Source organism: Protopterus annectens, chromosome 2.part0 (genome assembly GCF_019279795.1).
Source record: "Protopterus annectens isolate FY-2018-M chromosome 2.part0, PAN1.0, whole genome shotgun sequence".
In the NCBI taxonomy this organism is placed as follows: Eukaryota; Metazoa; Chordata; order Ceratodontiformes; family Protopteridae; genus Protopterus; species Protopterus annectens.
The window spans coordinates 1678955108-1678976245 of record NC_056728.1 but is presented as its reverse complement, the minus strand read 5'-3'; the positions used below and the strand labels follow the sequence as shown (position 1 = coordinate 1678976245).

The 21138-nt window shown below is 40.6% G+C and overlaps 1 protein-coding gene across 1 annotated transcript in view; it reads right to left on the bottom strand.

Moving 5' to 3' along the window:
* Positions 1 to 21138, bottom strand: part of MUL1 (mitochondrial E3 ubiquitin protein ligase 1) — a 455262-nt gene that overhangs the window by 145563 nt on the left and 288561 nt on the right. The window contains exon 4 of the mRNA XM_044061726.1: positions 19398 to 19518. Coding sequence (XP_043917661.1) covers positions 19398 to 19518 — 121 coding nt within the window. The remainder of the gene's footprint in view (positions 1 to 19397; positions 19519 to 21138) is intronic.

Below are 21138 nucleotides of genomic sequence, written 5' to 3'. Positions count from 1 at the left end.
TTAATCCTTCATAATCTAGTAACAGTCTGCACCACAGATTTATGACATGGCACTTCCTTAGCAGAAGCCACAGACACAAACATTGATGCAAACACATTCTTAATCCCACAGCTACTGATTATGGACAATTCTGCCCTATCTCTCAACTGGCTGACTGCAACATACTTCTGAATTTTTGCACAACTCGGAGCAAGGAAATGAGGAAATGACCTTTGCAGTTCTTCACCACCAGAAACATCAACAGTAACTGCATGTCCTTTACACTGTTTGCCCAACTTTATTTTGCATAAATAATACATCGTCCTTTTCACATCTTTCTCTAACACATACAGAGAGCAATCCAAGTTCAACCCTGAATGAGACTGTTGGGACAAAAGTTCAACACTGGATGCCACTGCTGGGATGCAACAGTGATATAAACCTGTGCAAGAATACCAGGAGTTTCCGATCTTCCCAAGCCACTCATTCTGAAATGTAGCAGTAAAAGCCACCAAAGTACAATTAACCTCCCTAGTTATTTCAAAACCAACAGCAACCAATTGCCATCATTACCATCCCTTTTCCCATTTTCGACATGGGGTTGTGGTGTCAACTCCTGTCACCTGTTTTGATTCACTGGCACTCTCCTACTTTCTTCAACAGTCAGGTCTGACTGTCACAGGTCTTCTCACAAGCAATTCATCATAATCATCAACAAATTCTGCTATTTGCACTACATATTTAAATACCTACACTACTGAAGCCAACAACAGCCACAATAAGATATATATATATATTTTTTAATTATATCACTGAATAAAATGAAATTTTCAACCAACATCATGCTGTTGGCACAAAACATCTGTATAATTCAAGTGGTCAAAAAAAGTTTCTCAGGCTTATTTATCTTGCTTGCCCTACACAACACCACTACATTACTATTAATAAAGCCAGCTGGCTTCATATCTTGTTACTTTCCTTACCTACAAACGTCTAAATTATTACAATGCCCATCACTGGCTAACAAATTACTAGTACATGAATTCTCTTACACATTAAGAAGTAAAGCTCCTGTCAAAGCTAGGTAGATCTAAATATTCACTTGCTATTTGCAAAAGATTTTTCTCAGGCTAGCTCGAATTTCAAGGAGCTTTCTTTCTGACCACATTACAGAACTGTAAAATCTCCCACTTAAAAAAATTAAATTATATCTACAGTCTGAAAGCAAAGCCACGTTTCACAGATGTTGTCTAGGTGTGCAGCTTTGATGCAACTGCACACTATGACTTGTTACGTCACTGCATTTTGGAATACACTGCATTTATCACTGACAATAACACTAAAGTAATACCAAATATGGGATTCTTATTGTCTTTAACTTCAGCCCTTTACCCAGAATTGCATCTATCTGCACTCTCTCATTGGCCTACTTTGTTGAGGTACTCATGACGTGACAGTGTTTTATGTTAACTTCTTTCTGAATTATGTCCAGTTGCTATGCAAATAACTACATATACTTCTGCTTTTTTCCCCAACTATTAAGCATATATTGTCTGCCAGCTGGTTCGAGATGTGACTGAAAGGGCCCTATAGTAGTTCACCAGCATGAAAAACAAACTTAAATAAACAATGAATAAACAGTAGCATGAACTGCATAATTTTTATAAACAGGTAAATTGACCATCTAAAAGAAAGCTACATTTTGTTTACTTAATAAATGTGGAGCTTTTCTTCACAGGCCACTACAGAAAAGGGACAATTTACACAGCTGACTATACCAGTTAACAAACAAACAATAAATAAAGTGGGTAAATAAGTAATTATGACCAAGTTTATGTGGATTGTAACTAGAATGGCATCAACACTATCTTTTTGGGTAGAAGTACACATATTTTCAGAAGAAATCATTGCATAGGAATTATCAAGTAGATAGAAACAGTCACAACTTATTATATATGAGAAGTATACCCATGTTTAATAAAGTATTTGTTGAGCCTTAGCAAAGGTAAAGTAAATGTGTTAGTATCAGGGGAGGTGGGCAGCCACCTATGTTCCCACAGCAGGTTGAATAAGAAGAGAAAGGTAGTTAATCTACTAATATTAAAAACACAGTTCTCAATCTTTCATTTCCAAAATGTGGAACACATCTTTAATTTCTGCTCTGTGAGAAGTAATGTACTCAACATAACTATGCATCGGTGTTGTCCATTTTCATTCTTCCTCAACATATGGGTTATGGATCTCAGGCTTATAGATCCGACTCTCGAGCCCCTCCCTCTACCCATAAAGTCTCAGCTAGCCTACAACACCTCAAATAAGGTTTGCTGCTTTATACAGATATAAGATAAATGATGAAGGAAGAAAATTAAAAGTAAGCCAGGGCTCAAACCTGGAACTAAAAAGTTCACAAGATCACTCCAGAAGGTAATAAGAAGGGGAAGGAGGGACGGAAGTTGATGAAGAATGAAAATGGACAACACAGATACATAGTTATAGTGAATACATAACTTTAATATCTGATGTTGTCTTTTGCATTCTTCCTCAACATATGGGACAGAGTCCCCAGCTATGTGAATCTTGGGTTACCCTTATGCAGGGTTGCCAGATTTCCAGCCCCCCAGGTAGGGACGAAAAAAAAACAGAAGGTCTCTCACGGCAAGTGAAGACAAAAAAAAAAAAAAAAAAAAAAAAAAAAGGTCTTTAATGCGGAACACAGTTCCACATTAAAGAACTGAGCTCACTCAGTAGCTCTGCACTAAACACGGAGCTTCTCGTGTTTAATGCATTGCAGTTCCGCATTCAACACAAGTAGCTCCGTGTTTAGCGATTTTTGATTGGCTCGTATACCGGCATATGGGCCAATCAAAACACGGAGCTTCTCGTGTTTAATGCGGAACACAAGAAGCTCCGTGTTTAGCAATTTTTGATTGGCCCGTATGCCAGGTATACGGGACAATCAAAAAAAAAAAAAAACAAAACAAACAAAGCGGAGGCTAGCCGGCATTTAAACCGGCAGGGCGGGACTCGGGATCAGGCTGCTGATCTCGGGACAGTCCCGCCCAAATAGGGACGTCTGGCAACCCTGCCCTTACGGAAGAATATTCTGGAGAACTGCTGAACCAAAAGCAGCTCTGAAGTCACATCTAACTTGTCATGAGGAATAAAGCTATGAGCATTAGACCAGGTAGCTGCTGCTCAATTATCATCAATGGAAGTTCTAGACCTGAAGGCAGAAGAAGTGGCCATAGATCTGGTTTGAATGTACAGTAGAGGGCTTTGACAGGCAGATACATTGCTGAGTATAAACAAAGGAAATACAGTCAGTAATCCCTTTGGCCAGGGTAACTTTAGAAACTGGTGATCCAAGTCTGTTAGGTGAGAAAGAAAAACAACTTGTCTGTTTTCCTGAAATCCTTTGTTCTGTGTAAACAGAAATGTTGTTGTCTGTGTACATCTAAAAGATGTAGTATGTACTCTCATTTATTTGAAAAATTAGGGAGGAAGACAGGCAGATAACTTGTTTGATTGATATTTGATCCAGAGGCTACTTTTGCCAAGAAAGAAGGATTGGTTTGTAAAGTAAATCTGTCTTTGTGAAAAAGAATGTAAGGGGATTTGGATAACAGAGCTTGGAGTTCAGAAATTCTCCTTGCCAATATAATAGCTCCCAGAAAGACTGTTTTCCAAGACAAAAATTGTAAATCAGTTTTGGCTGAAGCTTCAAAGGGTTGTTGTGTCAACCATGAAATACAACTGTCAAATCCCAAGGCGGTGACAGATCTTTCACTTGAGGCCTGAGTAAGAAGGTGTCCTTTAGGAATGCCCTATACAATTTGGAAAAAGCTAAACAGGAAGCTTTTTCTCCTGAATGAAAATTCAATATGGCTGCTAATTGTACTTTGATTGTGGATAAACTAGCACCTTCCTAAAAAAGAGAAGCGAAAAACTTTTGTACCAAAGAAAAAGGAGCAGTAAAATAGTCGATTTCCTTTTTAAGAGCCAAAATGCAGGATCTTTTCCATTTACTTCTGTAAATCTTCCTAGTAAAAGCTTCCTGCTAGGATAAAAGTATATGATGAACTGGTGAGGAAAGCCTGGGCTGTCAAGCTATTAATGGAATTGGAAAAATCATGTGACTAGTTTGAGGCCTGGAATATGGTGGTACTTCATCCCTGGAATATGGTGGTACTTCATCCCTGAGGGATGAGAAAGAAGGTCTGGACTGAACTCCAGTATCCATGAAGGATAAAGAAAATGAGACCAAAGGAAGGGGACCCACAACTGGTGAGGCCAAATGGGGGCAATGAGGATAATGGAGCTCTTCAACCGACTGGTTACCTGTAAGAATTTTGGAATTGGAGGTACCAGGGGATAGGCGTAAAGGTGAGCAGAGGGTCAAATGTGGACTAGAGCATCTCTCGGTGACTCCCCCAAGAGCGAATTAGGGCAAAATTACCTGCTGCAGTTATTATGGGCAGATGCAAAGGGATCGCAGCAAGATTGGCCCCAATGACGGAAAATCTTCTCCGCCAGAGAGACCACTTGTGAGGTAACAAAAATGGACCTGCTGAGTTTGTCCGCTAGTACTTTGAATTCCTCCAGAATGTGCACTGTCACTAGGAAAGTGGTTGTAGGAGATCTCCCACTGCCACACTCTCATAGCCTCTCGACAGAGGGGGTAAGATCGGGTAGCCCCCTTGTTTGTTGACTTACCAGACCACAGACATGCTTGTCAGTTTGAATTGCAATAGTCGAAAAACAGGAATGAAGTGATACGAAAACTAGCAACCAAGTAGTATGATGCACAAAACACTCCACCGGATCCACGATCCCCCCCGACTACCTCCAGAGGTGAAAGTCGGGCAACCGTTCAGAAGCATTAAAAGGGTATCCGGAAAGGAATCTCAAAAACCCTGGTTTTGTGAGCCTTCTGTACCAAGAGGACAGCATTTTCCATTTGAACAACCCCTCTGCCCCTGGTTGTCCCCATGTGAGTTCTAGAAAGCATCTTAGGATTTAAAGGATGGCATTTTTTTTGCCTCCTCTTTGATTCTGGGGAAAAGGATTGTTGAGGGGTAGAACAGTGAATCCCTACAGCAGACAGGCTCTTTCCTTCCTGTTCACTGTGGGAGAGTGTTTCTTTTAACAGAAGTGACAAACAATGACATTCCATCAAAAGGAACATTGATGAAAGAAGACTTGAAAGGTTCCACAAAGCTGCATAGCCACATCCAGGCATGTCTCCATACGTCAATGTCTGAACTGGCAGCCTGTGAGGTACCCTCTGCAGCATGGGATATAAACCTCATGGATGCACTGGAAATGGATAAGATAGTGGCCATTTGTGAGGATGATCTTTTATAGTCCTCCACAGACATGGACTTAGCGGGATTTGGAGAGCTCCTTGATCAAATCTCTCTGTAGTCTTGTAAAGTGTGCTAAATAATTCAGAGACCTCAAGGCAAAGGGCACTGACGCAAATATGTTATTTCCAAATCTGTTCAATGCCATAGAGTCTCTATTAGGGAGATAGACAGAGGAGCTCTGCTCATCTAGCTTCTTTTTTGTGGCTGCCACCACAACCACAGCTTCTAAAGGGACTCCTTGGCTCCAATGGGGTCTGTCTTTTGGTGGTGCCAAAATACTGACTGGATAACTGAGGACAGGATCAACAGAGTCCAGTTCCTTCCATGCCCAGTGACAGATAGGTTGATAAATTCATTAGCTGGGGGAGTCACCTAAGACGCAGATGGGTCAAACTAAAAGCTTCCAAAAATACTGACTTCTCTTGGGAAGGAATATCTGACAACCAAGCACCTTTCTGCTTAAGGATCTCTAAAATATCTCTGAATGAGAAGTCATCTGACGGACCCTTTCTCCTTCATCAAAGTCAGTATCCTCTGTAAGATTCCAAAGGGGAATCTATGGGCCTCCTTTTGCATGCTCTCTTATGGGAAACCTCCTTAGTGGGATGCTCTGGAGAGGTGTCCAATGAGAGAGGAAGGGAACTGTCTGGACACTAGTTGGTACTGGCTTGTCCCTGTGGAACAGGTCTGATGGGATCAGAGCTCAGACACGCTGCAGGAACAGACGTGGGATCCAAGAAGCCGTGGCTGGCTATTATGGAGCCAAAACTTCTGAAGCAGACAAACCCCAACTCTGTCTCAAACCCATGCCTCAAGGAAGGAGCCAGACCCGAGCTATCTAGCACAGAGGCTCAAAGAGGCAAGGATGGATTTGATAACATCGGAATAGATCCCGGTTCCCAGGATCAGATGCCAATGCTTCAGCTCCAGGACTCATCCCAATGTGAGGGGATAGGAGCAGAACCAGCCAGGGAACCTGTTGGAGTTGAAGACATAACTCTCTTTGGCTCCGACATGGATTCTCTCTGGACTCCTGTATCAAATGGCTCTGAAGCCATGGAATAGACTGGAGAAGGAGAGAAATTTCTATATGGGAAGTGGAAAGGAGGCTCATGGATCTGATGGGAGACAGAGATGGAAGAAACTCCCATCTGAATCTCATATCTGAGGAACTTCCTCACCATCCTATCCAATTTGGCCTCAGAGAGACTTCTAGAGGACCTGACAAACAAGGTAGCGGACTGTGGCCTAGGGTGCTTCTTTGGAGTGGTTTGCAGCAAAGGGGAAAGGTAAACCTTGTGGACCAACCTGTTCTTCCTATCCACAATTGCCCTAGAATTAAAGGCAGCATAGATATTACAATGGGTCTCAATGTGTGCTGCTCATAGACAATAAGTGCAATAATTTGGAATTTTGTGCCCACAGGAAGTGTTTCCTGATCACAGTTTTGGAAAAGAAGAAGGATACAGAGGAAATATATATTTTTTTTTACAACAAAAACTACCAACAATGCTAGGGCTAGTTACCATATAAAGTGTATTAAAAAAGTAGAAGATAAAGGAAAGGAAATACCAAAAATGGTACACAACAAGTATATCCAACAAGGTAGAAAAGTAAACGAAAGAGCTAACAGGTAGAAACTTTGAAAGGCTCAATAGTTAAAGGAGGAGGATGTAGAGAAAGTTAATTGGTTAAGATTTGTGATGAAAAACACTATTCACAACTTCTGGAACAACTGAAAAAGTCTTAGGATCCGTGTCCATATAAGATGGTGGCAAATGACGTCTGGGATACTGTAGGCTAGCTGGGGCATTATGGGTAGAGGGAGGAGCTTAAGAGTTGGATCCATAAGTCTGAGATATGCAGCCGAGTCGAATCCAAGGTTGGATATGTAACCCATACATTCAGGAAGAATGAAAAGGACAACATCAGATCGTGTATTAATGGGCTAACAACTTCAAATGGTAAGCTCACAGGATGGTTAGAATTTGTTATTGATTAACTGACATATTTCAGTATTATTAGCTAAAAACGCCTTAGCAATGAACGCCTGCCAAATGCTTTCAACACGGAACATCATGGAACGTGGGCATTTTGGGTCTATGGTTAATCATTGAACATTGTTTCATCGAACATCTGATGATTGAATACTAAATATCGAACGTTCATTTTAGTGAAACTGTGAGAAGAGGAAACTAACTAGTTGTCCAACATTTCCCCATCTGACACAATGAAGTATTTAAACCCTACCCAGGTGGGGGGGCTGTGCCCCATGACCCCCAACTATATATACCAACTCTGAGGTTGTACTACAGTGGGGAAAAGGGCAAGTAGAAATTTGCCCTTTTCCCCACTGTACTGCGACCTTGGAGTTAGTGTATATAGCTGGGGGGGGGGGGTCCCCCCACCTGAGTGGGTTGCAAATACTTTGGTGTGAGAGACAGGGAAGTGCTAGACAACTACTATGTTTCCCTATTTCACAGTTTTGCTGAAACAAACATTTGATGACTGAATGTTCCATGTTTAAATTTCGATTATTAGATGTTCAATGTAACAACATTCAATGATTAACCATAGACCTGGCCTTATTAAGACTTAAAATAAGGAACACTCCTCGAAATGAGGTACACTTGACAGGAATGGTTACAAGCATATCTCACTTGGAGCAAACTCTTATCTTTGAAAGAATAGTAGACACATCAAAGTCAGTCTGTCTATGAAGTAATACAGGACACCGAGCATATGCTACAATGAAAACGTGAACCTGGAGAGCACAGTTGTCAGTAGGCTCTTCTGGGGAGAGGGCTAAATATTACCCTGCCTATAAAAATGAAAGTGTATAAGTCTGCAATTTCCAAACAAACAGCTTGACTGGTAAAATTAGTGTACAGTCAAAGTCCTGCATATCAGTTATTTTTTTTTATATTACCCAAGAAGACTGAATGTTCTAATTAAAGCAAAAGGTGCTTCAACAAAGTAATAGTAACAGATTTGTTTGTTTTTCAAATGAATTGTACAGGTTATAGGTCACATTAAAGGTGGGAAAAGTTTTGAAATGATTTACTGTGGTCTCCTCTTTTTTTTATAACACAAAAACCTGGCATTTCGACAGGGGTGTGTACACTTTTTAGATCCACTGTATATATATATATATATATATATATATATATATATATATATATATATATATATATATACACACATATACATACATATATATATATATATATATATCTATATATGGGTCTACTTTGTTTCGTTGAATCTCATATCACTGAATTTCATTTCACCCTGACCATTCTGAAAACTGATTTCACTGAATCTCATTTCACTGAACTGCAGTTAGTATATATATCGCACCGTGTAGAGTACTTTAAGGCAAGTAAAAGGTATATGCCCCTTTCCCCACTGTAGTGCGATCCTGGAGTTAGTATATATAGTTGGGGAGGTGTGAGGGAGTAGCCCCCTACCTAGTTTGAGTACATATTGTCTTCTGGACAGAGTTAGTCATTGGTGTTGCAACTATGCATGTCTATTGTTTAAAATGTATTGTTTTGAAGTTTTTGGTAAAATGCAATATAAAACAAGGCGAGGGTCTATGCCCCCCACACAGCCAAATGTGGAGGGGCTGTGTCCCCACCCCCACCAACTATATACACTAACTCCAGGATCACACTGCAGTGTGGAAAAGGGCATATACCTTTTACTTGCCTTACAGTACTCTACACAGTGCCAAATATACTAAGTTCAGTTCAGTGAAATGAGATTATTTTATCACTCCACTCTTCGCCTACTACTACTTTCACACACATTTTACCTACAAATCTTTCAACTACTTCCATGATTTTCCCCATATATATTTAACATTATCCTTCTCATCAAATATTGCATCCATTCACTGTTCCCTTACTGACTGGACCGGTTAATCATTATTCTTTTTTATATATAGCCTTATCTTTATCTCTTCTTGCCGATACACAGCTGTGGTCTTAAAATTCAGCAATTTCTACCTTACCTATTACTTCAGTTATATTTTTGAGTACACTACATAATCTTAATCTATCTCTGTTTTAAATATCACTCTTTGATATGTCCATTTCCTCTTTTCTCCTATTTTCAAATGTCTAAACTTAATTAATCCCTTCATTTCCTTAATATCTTCTGTGATTCTCCCGTTTTCTTTTTCTTAAATTACCACACAAATCTACCACCATAATTATTGACATATTCAACTTTTTTAAACTCTTCAAACATTTTTTTTCGGTCACATTAATATATGCATAAATTATAAATACTCTCAAAACATATTTCACCTTTTTTCATGTCAGGTATCACTGGTTTTCCTTGTATTTTAGTATCATAACATCTAATATTTTAATTTCCTCACTTATCAATATTCCTATGCTGAAATACATTTCATTTCCTACTGACCAAACAGAAATTAAACAAATAAAAACTAAAGTTATCAAATATCTGCAAACTGATGGATTTAGTATAATGAGTCTAACACAAGGTATGCCACTGCATAACAGAAGAATTAGCCTCAAAATTAAGGAGAAACAGGTGGAGTGGGAAACATTCGAAGAAGAAACAATCATGGGAAAGAAAATGAGATTTGATATGGTGCAATACTTATGCAAAGGAGAAAGCAAACCTAATCAATACAAAAATGCAGCACCAAAGGTATTTTTAGAGAAATAGAGGCAAAGGCATCCGGATATGGAAATTTCACAAAAATTACAAAAAAAGAAAACAAAGGGGAAAAGAGGATTAGTAATGGAGGAGTTAAAGAAACAGACCTGAAGTTATAGATTGCCTGATAAGCGAAGGATTTAGCGTAGAAAATCCAACGTAGGTAATGTCGCAGCATGATAGAACAATGAGTCTACAAAACAAGGAGGAACGGGAAACATCTGATCACTTGCCACATATTGCTCTGGGGCCTTCAGAGGAACATCCGTGTAAAAGTTCAGTTAGAGTTGCACATGAAGGGAAGAATCTGGAAATTGTGGCAACTCTGATGCAAGCAACCTTGTTTAGTGATGGGCTAATGAGTTTTCATATGAAGGAGGAACAGATGATGCAGGATGCAGCTGAAGATATGTCACAGGAAGACATTCTGGAACTTTCAGCAAAATGCCTGCAGGAAACAGATGGAAGAAACTAATCTAAGGGAAGAGTTGCTTGACTTAACAGAGATGGATAGGCATTTTAAGATCAATGAAACAGATAACAGAAATTAAATAAGACCCAAAATGTAAGAAGTCTGATAAAACAGATGAACACAGTAATCAAAACTATTAACACAAATTCATATGATGTAACAGAAGTAAACAGGATATAACACTGTGTACCTAACTAATAATAGATAAAGTCTTACCACAAAAATACAGAGTAATAAGGGGAAAGGAATAGAAGAAATAAAATGCCATCATGGAAGTATCGAATAGAGGAAAACAATAAATGCAGTTAAGACAAGAAGTGCCACTGTTAGAAGAATACAGAAGAGGAAATCGACAAAAATACTTAGAAAATACACATGATAAAAGCAACACACAGTATCAGAACAGATCAGGATCTATCACACACTAGTGCAAATAATAAACTAAAGATATAAGCATAGCCAAATAAATATAAAGGAAAAGTAGAAAATAGGCAATTCACTTCTTCTTTCGGCTTTTTCCCCGGTTAGGGGTTGCCACAGCGGATCACCTGTCCGCTCAAGACTGGCAGTGGAGTTTTACGGTGTCGAGTTGCCAGCCCAGCGCCCAACCTTCCACAGAAAGCGCGCACACACACACACACACACACACACACACACACACACACACACACACACACACACACACACACACACACACACACACACACTCATGCCTAGGGCCAATTTAGAGTGTCCTATCCAACTACAGCATGTCTTTAGGATGTGGGAGGAAACCGGAGCACCCAGAGGAAACCCATGAGACCACAGGGAGGAAATGCAGACTCCACACAGTAGGCACCCCAGCCGAGAATCGAACCGGAGAACCTCTTGCTGTGAGGCGGCAACGCTAACTGCTGCACCACCGTGGCCAAAAACAGGCAATTCACTGATGACCCAAAAAGAGATTTATAGAGAAAAAGGAATAGAAACACCACCAAAAAAGAATAAACAAACACATTTTGGAGAAATATTTATGAAGACTCTGTGGAACATAACAATGATACTGAATGGACAGAAAAATACAAGAAACAGTAAGGAGTTCAAATGTACAGGATATGAAATGGGATGAAGTGGAGGCCACAGAAACTGAAACAAAAATTAAGAAAAGCTCCTAATTGGAAAACCCCAGCCCCAGATGCAGTACCTAACTTCTGGTTAAAAGTGTTAACATTTTAGCACAAAGATTTAGCCCTGACTAAGAACTACTTATATGAGCATCCCAAACGGGCACCCACCTGGTTAATAACAGGAAAAATTATACTCCTCCTTAAAAGTGAACCTGCAAGCCATCCTAAAAACTATAGACCAATAACTTCACCATCAGCAATGTGCAATCTATATACTGGAATTGATGCACACAGAGTTTATAGTCATTTAGAAGAAAACTCAATCATAGCAAATAGAACAAAATGGTAATAAAGGAAAGTCATATGGAACAAAAGATCATTTGTTGCTAAATAAAGCCATAATGGAGAATTGTAAAAAGGGGGAAGAATCTAAGTATGGCATGGACAGATTACAAAAAATATTTGACATCTGGCATTCATAGATAAAAGAGTGCTTACAGATGTATTACACACATCCTACATCGCTCAATTCCATTACAGTGACCATGAAACATTGGCAAACCACTTTGAAATTCAGCCACGACAAAGAGTGAATTATCCCAGATATAAAAAAAATTCAAAGGAGGATAATTCCAGGGTGATTCTTTGTCACCACTGTTGTTTTGTCCTGCCCTTAACCCATTAAACTGTATACTTAACAGACATCAGTAAATCCGGACACTCCCAGTACCTGCCCCCTTCCCCTTATATATAGGGATCAGGTCATCACTTCTCTCTCAAAGGCAAAAAATACAGCCTCCATGGGAGCTGATAATATCCCAGGCTGCATCCTACATGAACTCAGGCAGGAACTTGCAGCACCATTAGGCACCCTATTCAACCAAAGCCTGAGTACTGGTTTTGTCCCAGCTGAGTGGAGGACAGCCACGGTTATCCCTTTACACAAAGGTGGAGCATCCACTGATACAGGAAATTATAGACCCATCAGCCTAACTAGCCTGATCTGCAAGGTCATGAAACGGATTACCATGGACCTCATTAACAAGGACATTAGCAACCTCCAAACACTCAATCCCACACAGTTTGGCTTTGTCAAGGGGAGGTCATGTCTGTTAAATTTGGTCGACTTTTCTGAGACAGTCACCCAAGCTATGGATGAAAGTACGACAGTGTACACTGCCAACCTTGACCTGGTCAAAGCCTTCAACACTATTCTCCACTCCGGCATAATAGATAAACTCTCTCAAACAGGCATCAATCCGTATGTTACCAGATGGGTGACTAACTGGCTCACTGACAGAATACACCTAGTCAAAATAGGGGAAGCCACCTCAAGCAGTAGAGCTGTATCGAGTAACGTACTCCAAGGTTCGGTCTTGGAGCCCCTGTTATTTGGGATATACTTTTCTGAGGTGCAGGTCAAAACCAGTGGGCTATGGCTGACCAAGTTTGCAAATGACTGCAAGCTGGGAGCTGTCGTCAATTCCCCTACTGACATGGAAATCCTCTAAGAGGGTCTCACCCAAACAAATGACTGGTGCCAGAAACATGAACTCAAATTGAATACAAAAAATGCATTATCATTCCCTTTGGTGAGAGTGATCTCCCCACAAATTATCACATTAATTACAACGTCCTAAGCACGCAGTCAGTCGTGAGGGATTTCGGCACCCAGATTGATAGCAACCTAACTTTTGACCACCATGTTGCTTCCATTGTTCGGACACCTTTCTACATGGCCCGCCTCAAAAGTAAGGGTATCTCATCCAGGAAAAAGGAGGTCATAACATCCCTGTATTCTTCCCTTATAAGACACATTATTGAGTACAACGTCCCATTCGGCATGTACCTCAAAGCACATACAGCAGCTGTAGATACTACAGCTGGAGATACTACAGAGGTTCCTCACCAGGAGAATCCAGGACCTCAAAGATTTACCATACACAGATAGACTAAAAGCCATATCCTTCTATTCTGTTTCATACAGACTCCTCAGAGGTGACCTCTGTCTGGCATACAAGGCAATCTCGGACCACACCTTGACTGAACTACTGCATATCCGCAAGTCAAGATCCAATCAAGTAACCCGCTCATGCGGCCTCAACCTCCTTGACTCTGCTCCAAAAAAAGGAGGTACATACATATACATACACACACACATATATATATATATATATATATATATATATATATATGCACACACACATATATATATATATATATATATATATATATATATATAATTACATATATTTATATACATATATATATATATATATACATACTATACATATATATACATACTTATATATGTGTACATACACACACACACACACACACACACACACACACACATATATATATACATATACATGCTCTGCCTAACATGGATTGGGATTTTGTTCCAGAGTGAGGGGAGCCTCTGGGATATGAATCTGTCCCTCCAGCATGTCCTATTTATTTCTGTGCTGAGGTTCAAGTCCCTGGAGTGTGTAGCTGTAAGGGATTTGGATTTCCTGAGGTGAAGCGTGTCCATTAATTCTGGGTTGGACATGTCTTTATACGTCAGACACAGATCGCCTCTGAGTAGGCGGTAGGCAACTGAGTAGAGCTGGAGTTTCTTTAGCTGAACTGCATAGGGCATCTGTTTGAGCCCCTTGATCCTCTTGGTGAGATACTTTTGGGGTCTTTCCAGTTGATGAAGGTGTCGGGTAAGGTACATCCCAAACGGGGCATTGTACTCAATTATGGGCCTGATAAGTGATGAGTTAGAGGGGCACAATGACCTCTCGATCTAGATGTGAACCCTTTCATGATAAGGTGGGCTATATAGAAGGTCTTTCTAACCACTTTGGCAACATGATTGTCAAAGGAGAGATTGCTATCTAGTTGGGCCCCCAAGTCCCTAATTACTTCTTCTGTACTTAATGGATTACCACCTATGTGGTAATTTGTGGGCACTTTGTTTTTCCCAAAGGGGATGACTATGCACTTTTTGGCATTTAGCTTTAGGCCATGGCTCTGGCACCAGTTATCCGTCTCTGTGAGACCCTTTTGGAGGATGCTTGAGTCAGCCGGAGAGTCGATTACAGCACCCAGTTTGCAGTCATCTGCGAACTTGGTCAGCCATAGTCCACCCGTGTTAGCCTGTACCTCGGAGAAATATATACCGAACAAGAGAGGTCCCAGGACTGAGCCTTGTGGGACACCACTTGTAACTGGTTTAGAGACTGACATGAGACCTGCTATTCTGACCATGTGGGTCCTATCCCTGAGACAGTTTGCAACCCATCTTGTGACATAGGGGTTGATATTTAAGCTGGTGAGCTTATTTATGATGCCCGAGTGGGGTATTGTGTCGAAGGCTTTTGCGAGGTCCAGGTAGGCTGTGTGGACTACCTTCCCTTCATCTATGGCTTTGGTAACTGTTTCAAAGACGTCGACCAGGTTCAAGAGGCACGATCTGCCCTTAATGAAGCTGAATTGGGTAGGATCCAGTGTCTGGAGGTTCCCAATGTCTTTGTTTATGATTTCCATGATGATACACTCCATAGCTTTGCAGACCAGGCTAGTCAGGCTTATAGGGAGATAGTTTCTGGGTTCTGTTGTGGCACCACCTTTGTGGAGTGGGACCACTGTTGCTGTACGCCATTCCTTGGGTACATATCCTGTAGTAAGGCTGAGATTGAACAGTGACTTTATATGAGGGTTTAGTTCTTCTTGGAGCCCGTGTAAGATACAGCCCAGGACACCATCTGGTCCCACTGATGCTGTGTTTTTTGCTTTGGAGAGGGCAGCTCTCACCTGTGCATTTGTGATCTCAGGAAGGCTACACTCTGTTGGGATAGACATTTGCTCTTTTGGGGGGTAAGGGGGGGGAGAGGTTTGCACTGAACCTTTCTGCCAGGATGTTGGCAATGTCTGTGGGTTCAGTGTATTTTTTGTCATTTTGCACTACCTCAGAGCATATCCGGGAGTTGCCTCCCAGGTTTCTGACATAACTAAAGAAGGCCTTGTGATTATCTTTAGTGTCTTGTGCAATTTTTCTTTCGAAGCTGGCCTTAGATGATTTTTATGAGGGATCGTAGTTTCTTGCTAGTATTGATTAGTGACGTCTTCCCTTTTTGGGATTTTGCTCTGTCATGTAGTAGCTTTCTCCTTCTGTTGTATAGCTTATTTATGGCTGGGGTCCACCAGACAGGTCTCCTGCCTTTGGAGGAGTGAGTCTTGGTTTTATTTGGGATAGCATGCTCCATGCATTCCTGTAGGTGTCCACAGAATGCTTTTGTAAAGGATTCTGCATTTTGGGCCGTATTTTCCACTGGCCCGGGGGCTTTGAAGGATTCCACCTCAGTTTTGAGAAGTGTGAAGTTTGATTTTGAGAAGTTCTTCACCGTGGTTTCCTTGGCTAGGGGTGGGGACAGAATATGGATGTCCAGTGAGATTTGTTTATGGTCTGATCTTCCCAATGAGGGGTATACCTCTGGTGTGGAACATAGAGACCCCATGTTGGTGATGACCAGATCCAATATGTTTTCCCCTCTTGTGGGAGTGATGACCAGTTGTTCCATAGCATTTGAGTTTATAAATTCTAGGAACCGTTGGGCGAGGGTGTTTGGGCTTGAGTAGTTTTCCCAATCGATGTTTGGGTAGTTGAAGTCACCCAATATAATAGTGTTTGGAGAGACCTTCATATTCTCCAGTGTTCTCAAGAAAGCCGAATGAGGTTCCTGTGTTTGGGAGGGTGGTCTGCAGCAGGCTACAAACTGAAAGGCAGTTTTGCCCACTGTTAGTTGCACATGGATGGTCTCCGATGCTTCGTACAGTGCCACTAACCTGGAGGTGTGGGTATCTTTGATAAATATGGATACTCCCCCTACTTTTGTGGTTCGGTCCGAGTTTTGGGGCCGGAAAGCATGGTATGAAGTATAACCTGTTAGTGCTGGGGTGCTCTCGGGAGCCTTGAACCAGGTTTCTGTTACTGCACAGATATCGATATTCTCCACAATGAGGAGAGTCTCGAGTGTGTGCATCTTGAGGTTTAGACTTCTGGCGTTGAGCAGCATTACCCTTAGTTTTTTTTTCTTTGTGTTGTCTATGGGGGTGGGTTTGTCTTTTGAGCTTTGCCTAAAAAAGGCACTATGGGGGAGGCAAGAGCCTTTGCCAGTATTCGAAAACTCAGGGTTGACAGGTGCAAGCCGTCCCTAGCGAAGCAACGTGGCTTGTCGAGCATGTCATCCCAGGCTGACAGACACTGGATCCCCTTTGAATGACACCAATACTTTAGCCAATTGTTAAAATTGATCATTTTGTCTTTATACTGTGGCATCATTCTTGGTGAGGGTAAGATGCTACTCAAGGTCAGGGTCATACCGGCCTCGGCTACATGATCAAAGAGTCTTTTTTCATGTAGTCCAGGGAGGTACGTCTCAGGTCATTCACACCAGCATAGACAATGACGGAGTCATATTTGTACTTGCTTTGGAGTGAACTGAGTGCTTGTGTTATGTGGCAGATCTTGGCACCCGACAGGCAGCTTACAGTGACCTTCTCCTTGTTCAGCCTGGTGAGTGGGACGTCAGTGTGTCTGACAATAGAGTCACCTATTACAAGTGTATTTGGTGTGTTGTTTAGCCTTAAGGGCTGTGACAGTGTGGCACACTGACTTTGTGAGCTATGTGCTACGTGGATATGGTTTTGTGGTAGGTGTTGCTTGGATGTCTGCTTTGGAGGTCTCTGCTGCTTAGGCAGATTTTTATTTAGAGCCTCCGAGCATGTTGTTGTGTGTTTATGTGTTTGGTTTGCTGATGCGATAGGTCTATGTGAGACTGGATTTGTGGTGTGTGTGGTTACCTTCTCCTCCTGACAGGCTGTGCCAGTACTGGGTTGAGAGAGTTTAGCCTCCAGTTTGGCTATATAGTTGCATCTCTCACATATATTTGAGCTTGTTGGGAGGAGGAGAGGGTGGTCTGTATACATAAGGCAGTTGTAACATTGCCTCAAGATTCCCAGATTCACCAGCTGGACTGGAGAGTAAACTCGAAACTGACCTTTGGACATGCCTGAATAATATAGGGAACTACTTATTGACTAATCAGAAAGAACCAATAGGGAGCAAGTGCTTAGAAGGAGTATAAGAGGATGTAGTGCTTTAGTTTGTGTTTACCTATGAGATTACTTATACGAGCAAGTGCAGGGCTTTAGAATGAAAATAGAGTGCTTAATTAGAGATTTAGAGCAGTTTCAAGGGAAAAAGTGAAGAGCAGACTTTGTGGAGCCAGGAAATGTTCAAACCTGTTTAAGCGGTGCTGCCCGACACTGCTCTGTGCGCAAGACAACGCAAAAAGAGAGTTGCAGGGTTTTATAACCTACATTATTTTGCCAGATCTAGGACAGACATTTCTAGGCCCATTCTCCAGGGGCCTCCTGGACCCTTCCTCTTACACCTCCCAGTTATATTATAGTAATCTACCCATATAGCTAATGCTACTGTAGAAGTGATCATAATAATGAACATAGTACAGTTGTTAAACTTACCATAACAGTGGATGTTCGAATGATCACTACTGCACTAGCCGCTCCCTCCCTCCATCCCATGTGTACGTGTTTTTTTATGCCAGAGTGTGGACATGTACTTTTTACTTTTCCTATTAATGTCCTCTCAAGGGTTAGCTTCCCTCCTTTAGTTGGCATGAAAGATATGAAGGGCTTGGCAGCCAAACCTGACTTTTAGTCAGCTCAGCTCAAGCTGACAAACAGTCTGGGGCGTATGGCAAGTGCCCTGAAGCTTTGAAAGGTGGCCACCATATTGTAATGCAGCATGGAGGACAAGATAAATGGATTGGTCCTTTGACCCTCTTTAGCCACAACCCGAGTAACAGTAAATACATATAAAAAATCATGTTGGTTATATCCATATGTTTGGGGACTGCACAGAAGCTTTGTCTTTCCTAGCTTTTTGAAGTGGAACAAAGATCATTTAAATCGTTTCTTATGATCTGCATATGAAAGAAGACAAAAGCACAGCATTCAGACTTCCAAAATCTAAGGTGTGCAACCTGGCAACATCCTATCAGTCCAGAAATGCCTGCAAATGGAGTGCAAGCAAAGGTACCAGCAATATGTTTTTCTGAAGCATGCTATTGACAGCCATCACACTGTTACACTTCTTGGACCACTCTGCAGACCTGAGTATACTTTCATTTAAATGTTTTCTTGGATGACATCTCTTAATGAACCACACAAATATTATCTGATGTCAGTGACTTTCAAAGCTGTATTTATGTCCCACCTGCACAATGTCTGATGGATTTATCCACAGAATCAGATACATTTCACAGCATGTGACATCACAACATACACTAAATACAAAGTGCTGCCATTGCCATTAGTGAGTCACAAATCATAACTGATTCCTTAAAGATGCACTGACCATGCAGACATCACTCTGTTTCCTCAGTTATAACAATATGTAACTCTATTTATGATTACAAAGATGATGTTAACTATGATGACAGCATCTTTTTTCTTCATTTCACACAATCATCATCAACATTTTCCAGCTAGTCAATCTCAAGTATTTCCTACGTTATGCGTTTCATACAGAAATCAGCAGCCCAGAGATTTATCAGTGCACTATTTGATGCAGTCAAATTACAGAAGTAACAAACTGCTGTCAATACTCAGCCTGGTAAGATTATATATTCAGCTGGGCTCAGCCACAGCAATAAATGTCAACTTTTCTACTAACTTGGACAATAAACAACTACAGCAAATACCCACCAAAGGTGTGTTGTTCGATTCCAAACCATTTTGTGTTCTTGCAAAGTCAGTCTCTGTATTACTCCTTTGCAGTTGTCTACAAATTGGCTGTTCAGAGTTTCCTTCACTGACTTCACCACACCTGTGTAATAAAACATATGACAAGAATAATAGATTTTTTAAATCTTTTGTATTGGCCTAATAACATTTCATGCCTGGTGAAAAATATGTGAAAAATTAAAGCAACTCCTTCAAAAAAAAAAAAAAAACCAGGAAGTAATACTCCAAACATTCAGTTGCAACTAAAAAAAAAGTGGTATTCTGAACATTCAAGAGCAAGATCATAAACTATTTCAAGCTGGCATTTTTTTAAGGTACTAGCGGCACTAGAAATATTTCAAAGATTTTATGAAGGAATGTATAAAACAGAGAAATATGGAAATCAAGAAAAGATACAATTGGAAATGTTTACAAAATAATTAAATATGCCGAGGCTAGAGGTAGCTGAGGCTGAATTACTACAGGTTGGGATAGGAGATGAGATAAAAAATGCTGATGTATAACCAATCCACAGGAAAGTCCCCATGAATAGATGGTATTCCTTTGGAAGTTTGGAAACTAGGAGGGGAAACTGATATGATCTGGAAGGCTTTGTTTAACAGTATTTTAAGAGAAGGAGAAGCACTAACATCCTGGAAGAAAGTGGTGGTGGCTATAATACCTAAAGAGGGTAAAGATCCATCAGATCCAGATTCATACAGGCCCATTTCAATCCTAAACCATGACTATAAACTGTTTATGTCTATAATAGCTAAAACAATGGCAAAGCTGATGCCAACACTGATAGATATGAATCAATGTGGTTTTGTGGAGGGGAGGCAAACATCTGATAGCATTAACAGAATATTAATGATCTACAGGGAAGCAGAATGTAAGAAAATATCACTTTTGTTTGAAGGTCTTGATGCAGAAAACGCATTTGACAGAGTAAGCTGGGAGTTTCAGCAGGGCAGTGGAAGCACTTGCATTTCCTGATAAAATTGTAAGGTTGATTAGGAGGACATATGAGGGATCTGAGGCGAGAATTAAAGTGGGTGGGTTCCTCTCTGATAATTTGTGTTTCAGCAGAGGAACCAGGCAAGGGTGTCCTCTTTACCTGTTGTTATTTGGATTATATTTAGAACCATTGGCAAAGAAAATAAGGGACTCAAAAATTCAAGGATATAATTGCTATGGTAGTCAAGAAAAGCTGTGTCTACATGAAGATGATATTATTTTATACCTGATAAAAGTAGAAAAAGACATTTTAGTATTGTGGAACATTCTGAGATGGTTTCAAATCATTTGGGGGGTACAAAATTAATGAAGCTAAAACAAAGGCAACAGTTGTGCTATACAAGGTATCTTTGGCACTGTGGTTATATCATATATCTCTGGTTTATGGAAACAGGATTTGGCAGTACTTTTTTTTGTAGTATGTACAGATTTTAAACATTGCCCTTGTAAACTTAAAACAATGCTACAATAATAGGATTTAAATTAGCATACATTTTTTAAAGGATAAGAAGCCTGAAACTCAAATGTCTGTTATTATTTAATGACTTCAATCTTCAATGATTGCCAGCAAAACATGCACTTTATGATGAACAGACCAAAAATATGAGACAAAAGTCTGGACATTCTGCAAAATTCCAGACAGTTGAGAGGTATGCTTCCAAGACAAAATGAGTAATATAAAAATCACAATTGCATACATTATACG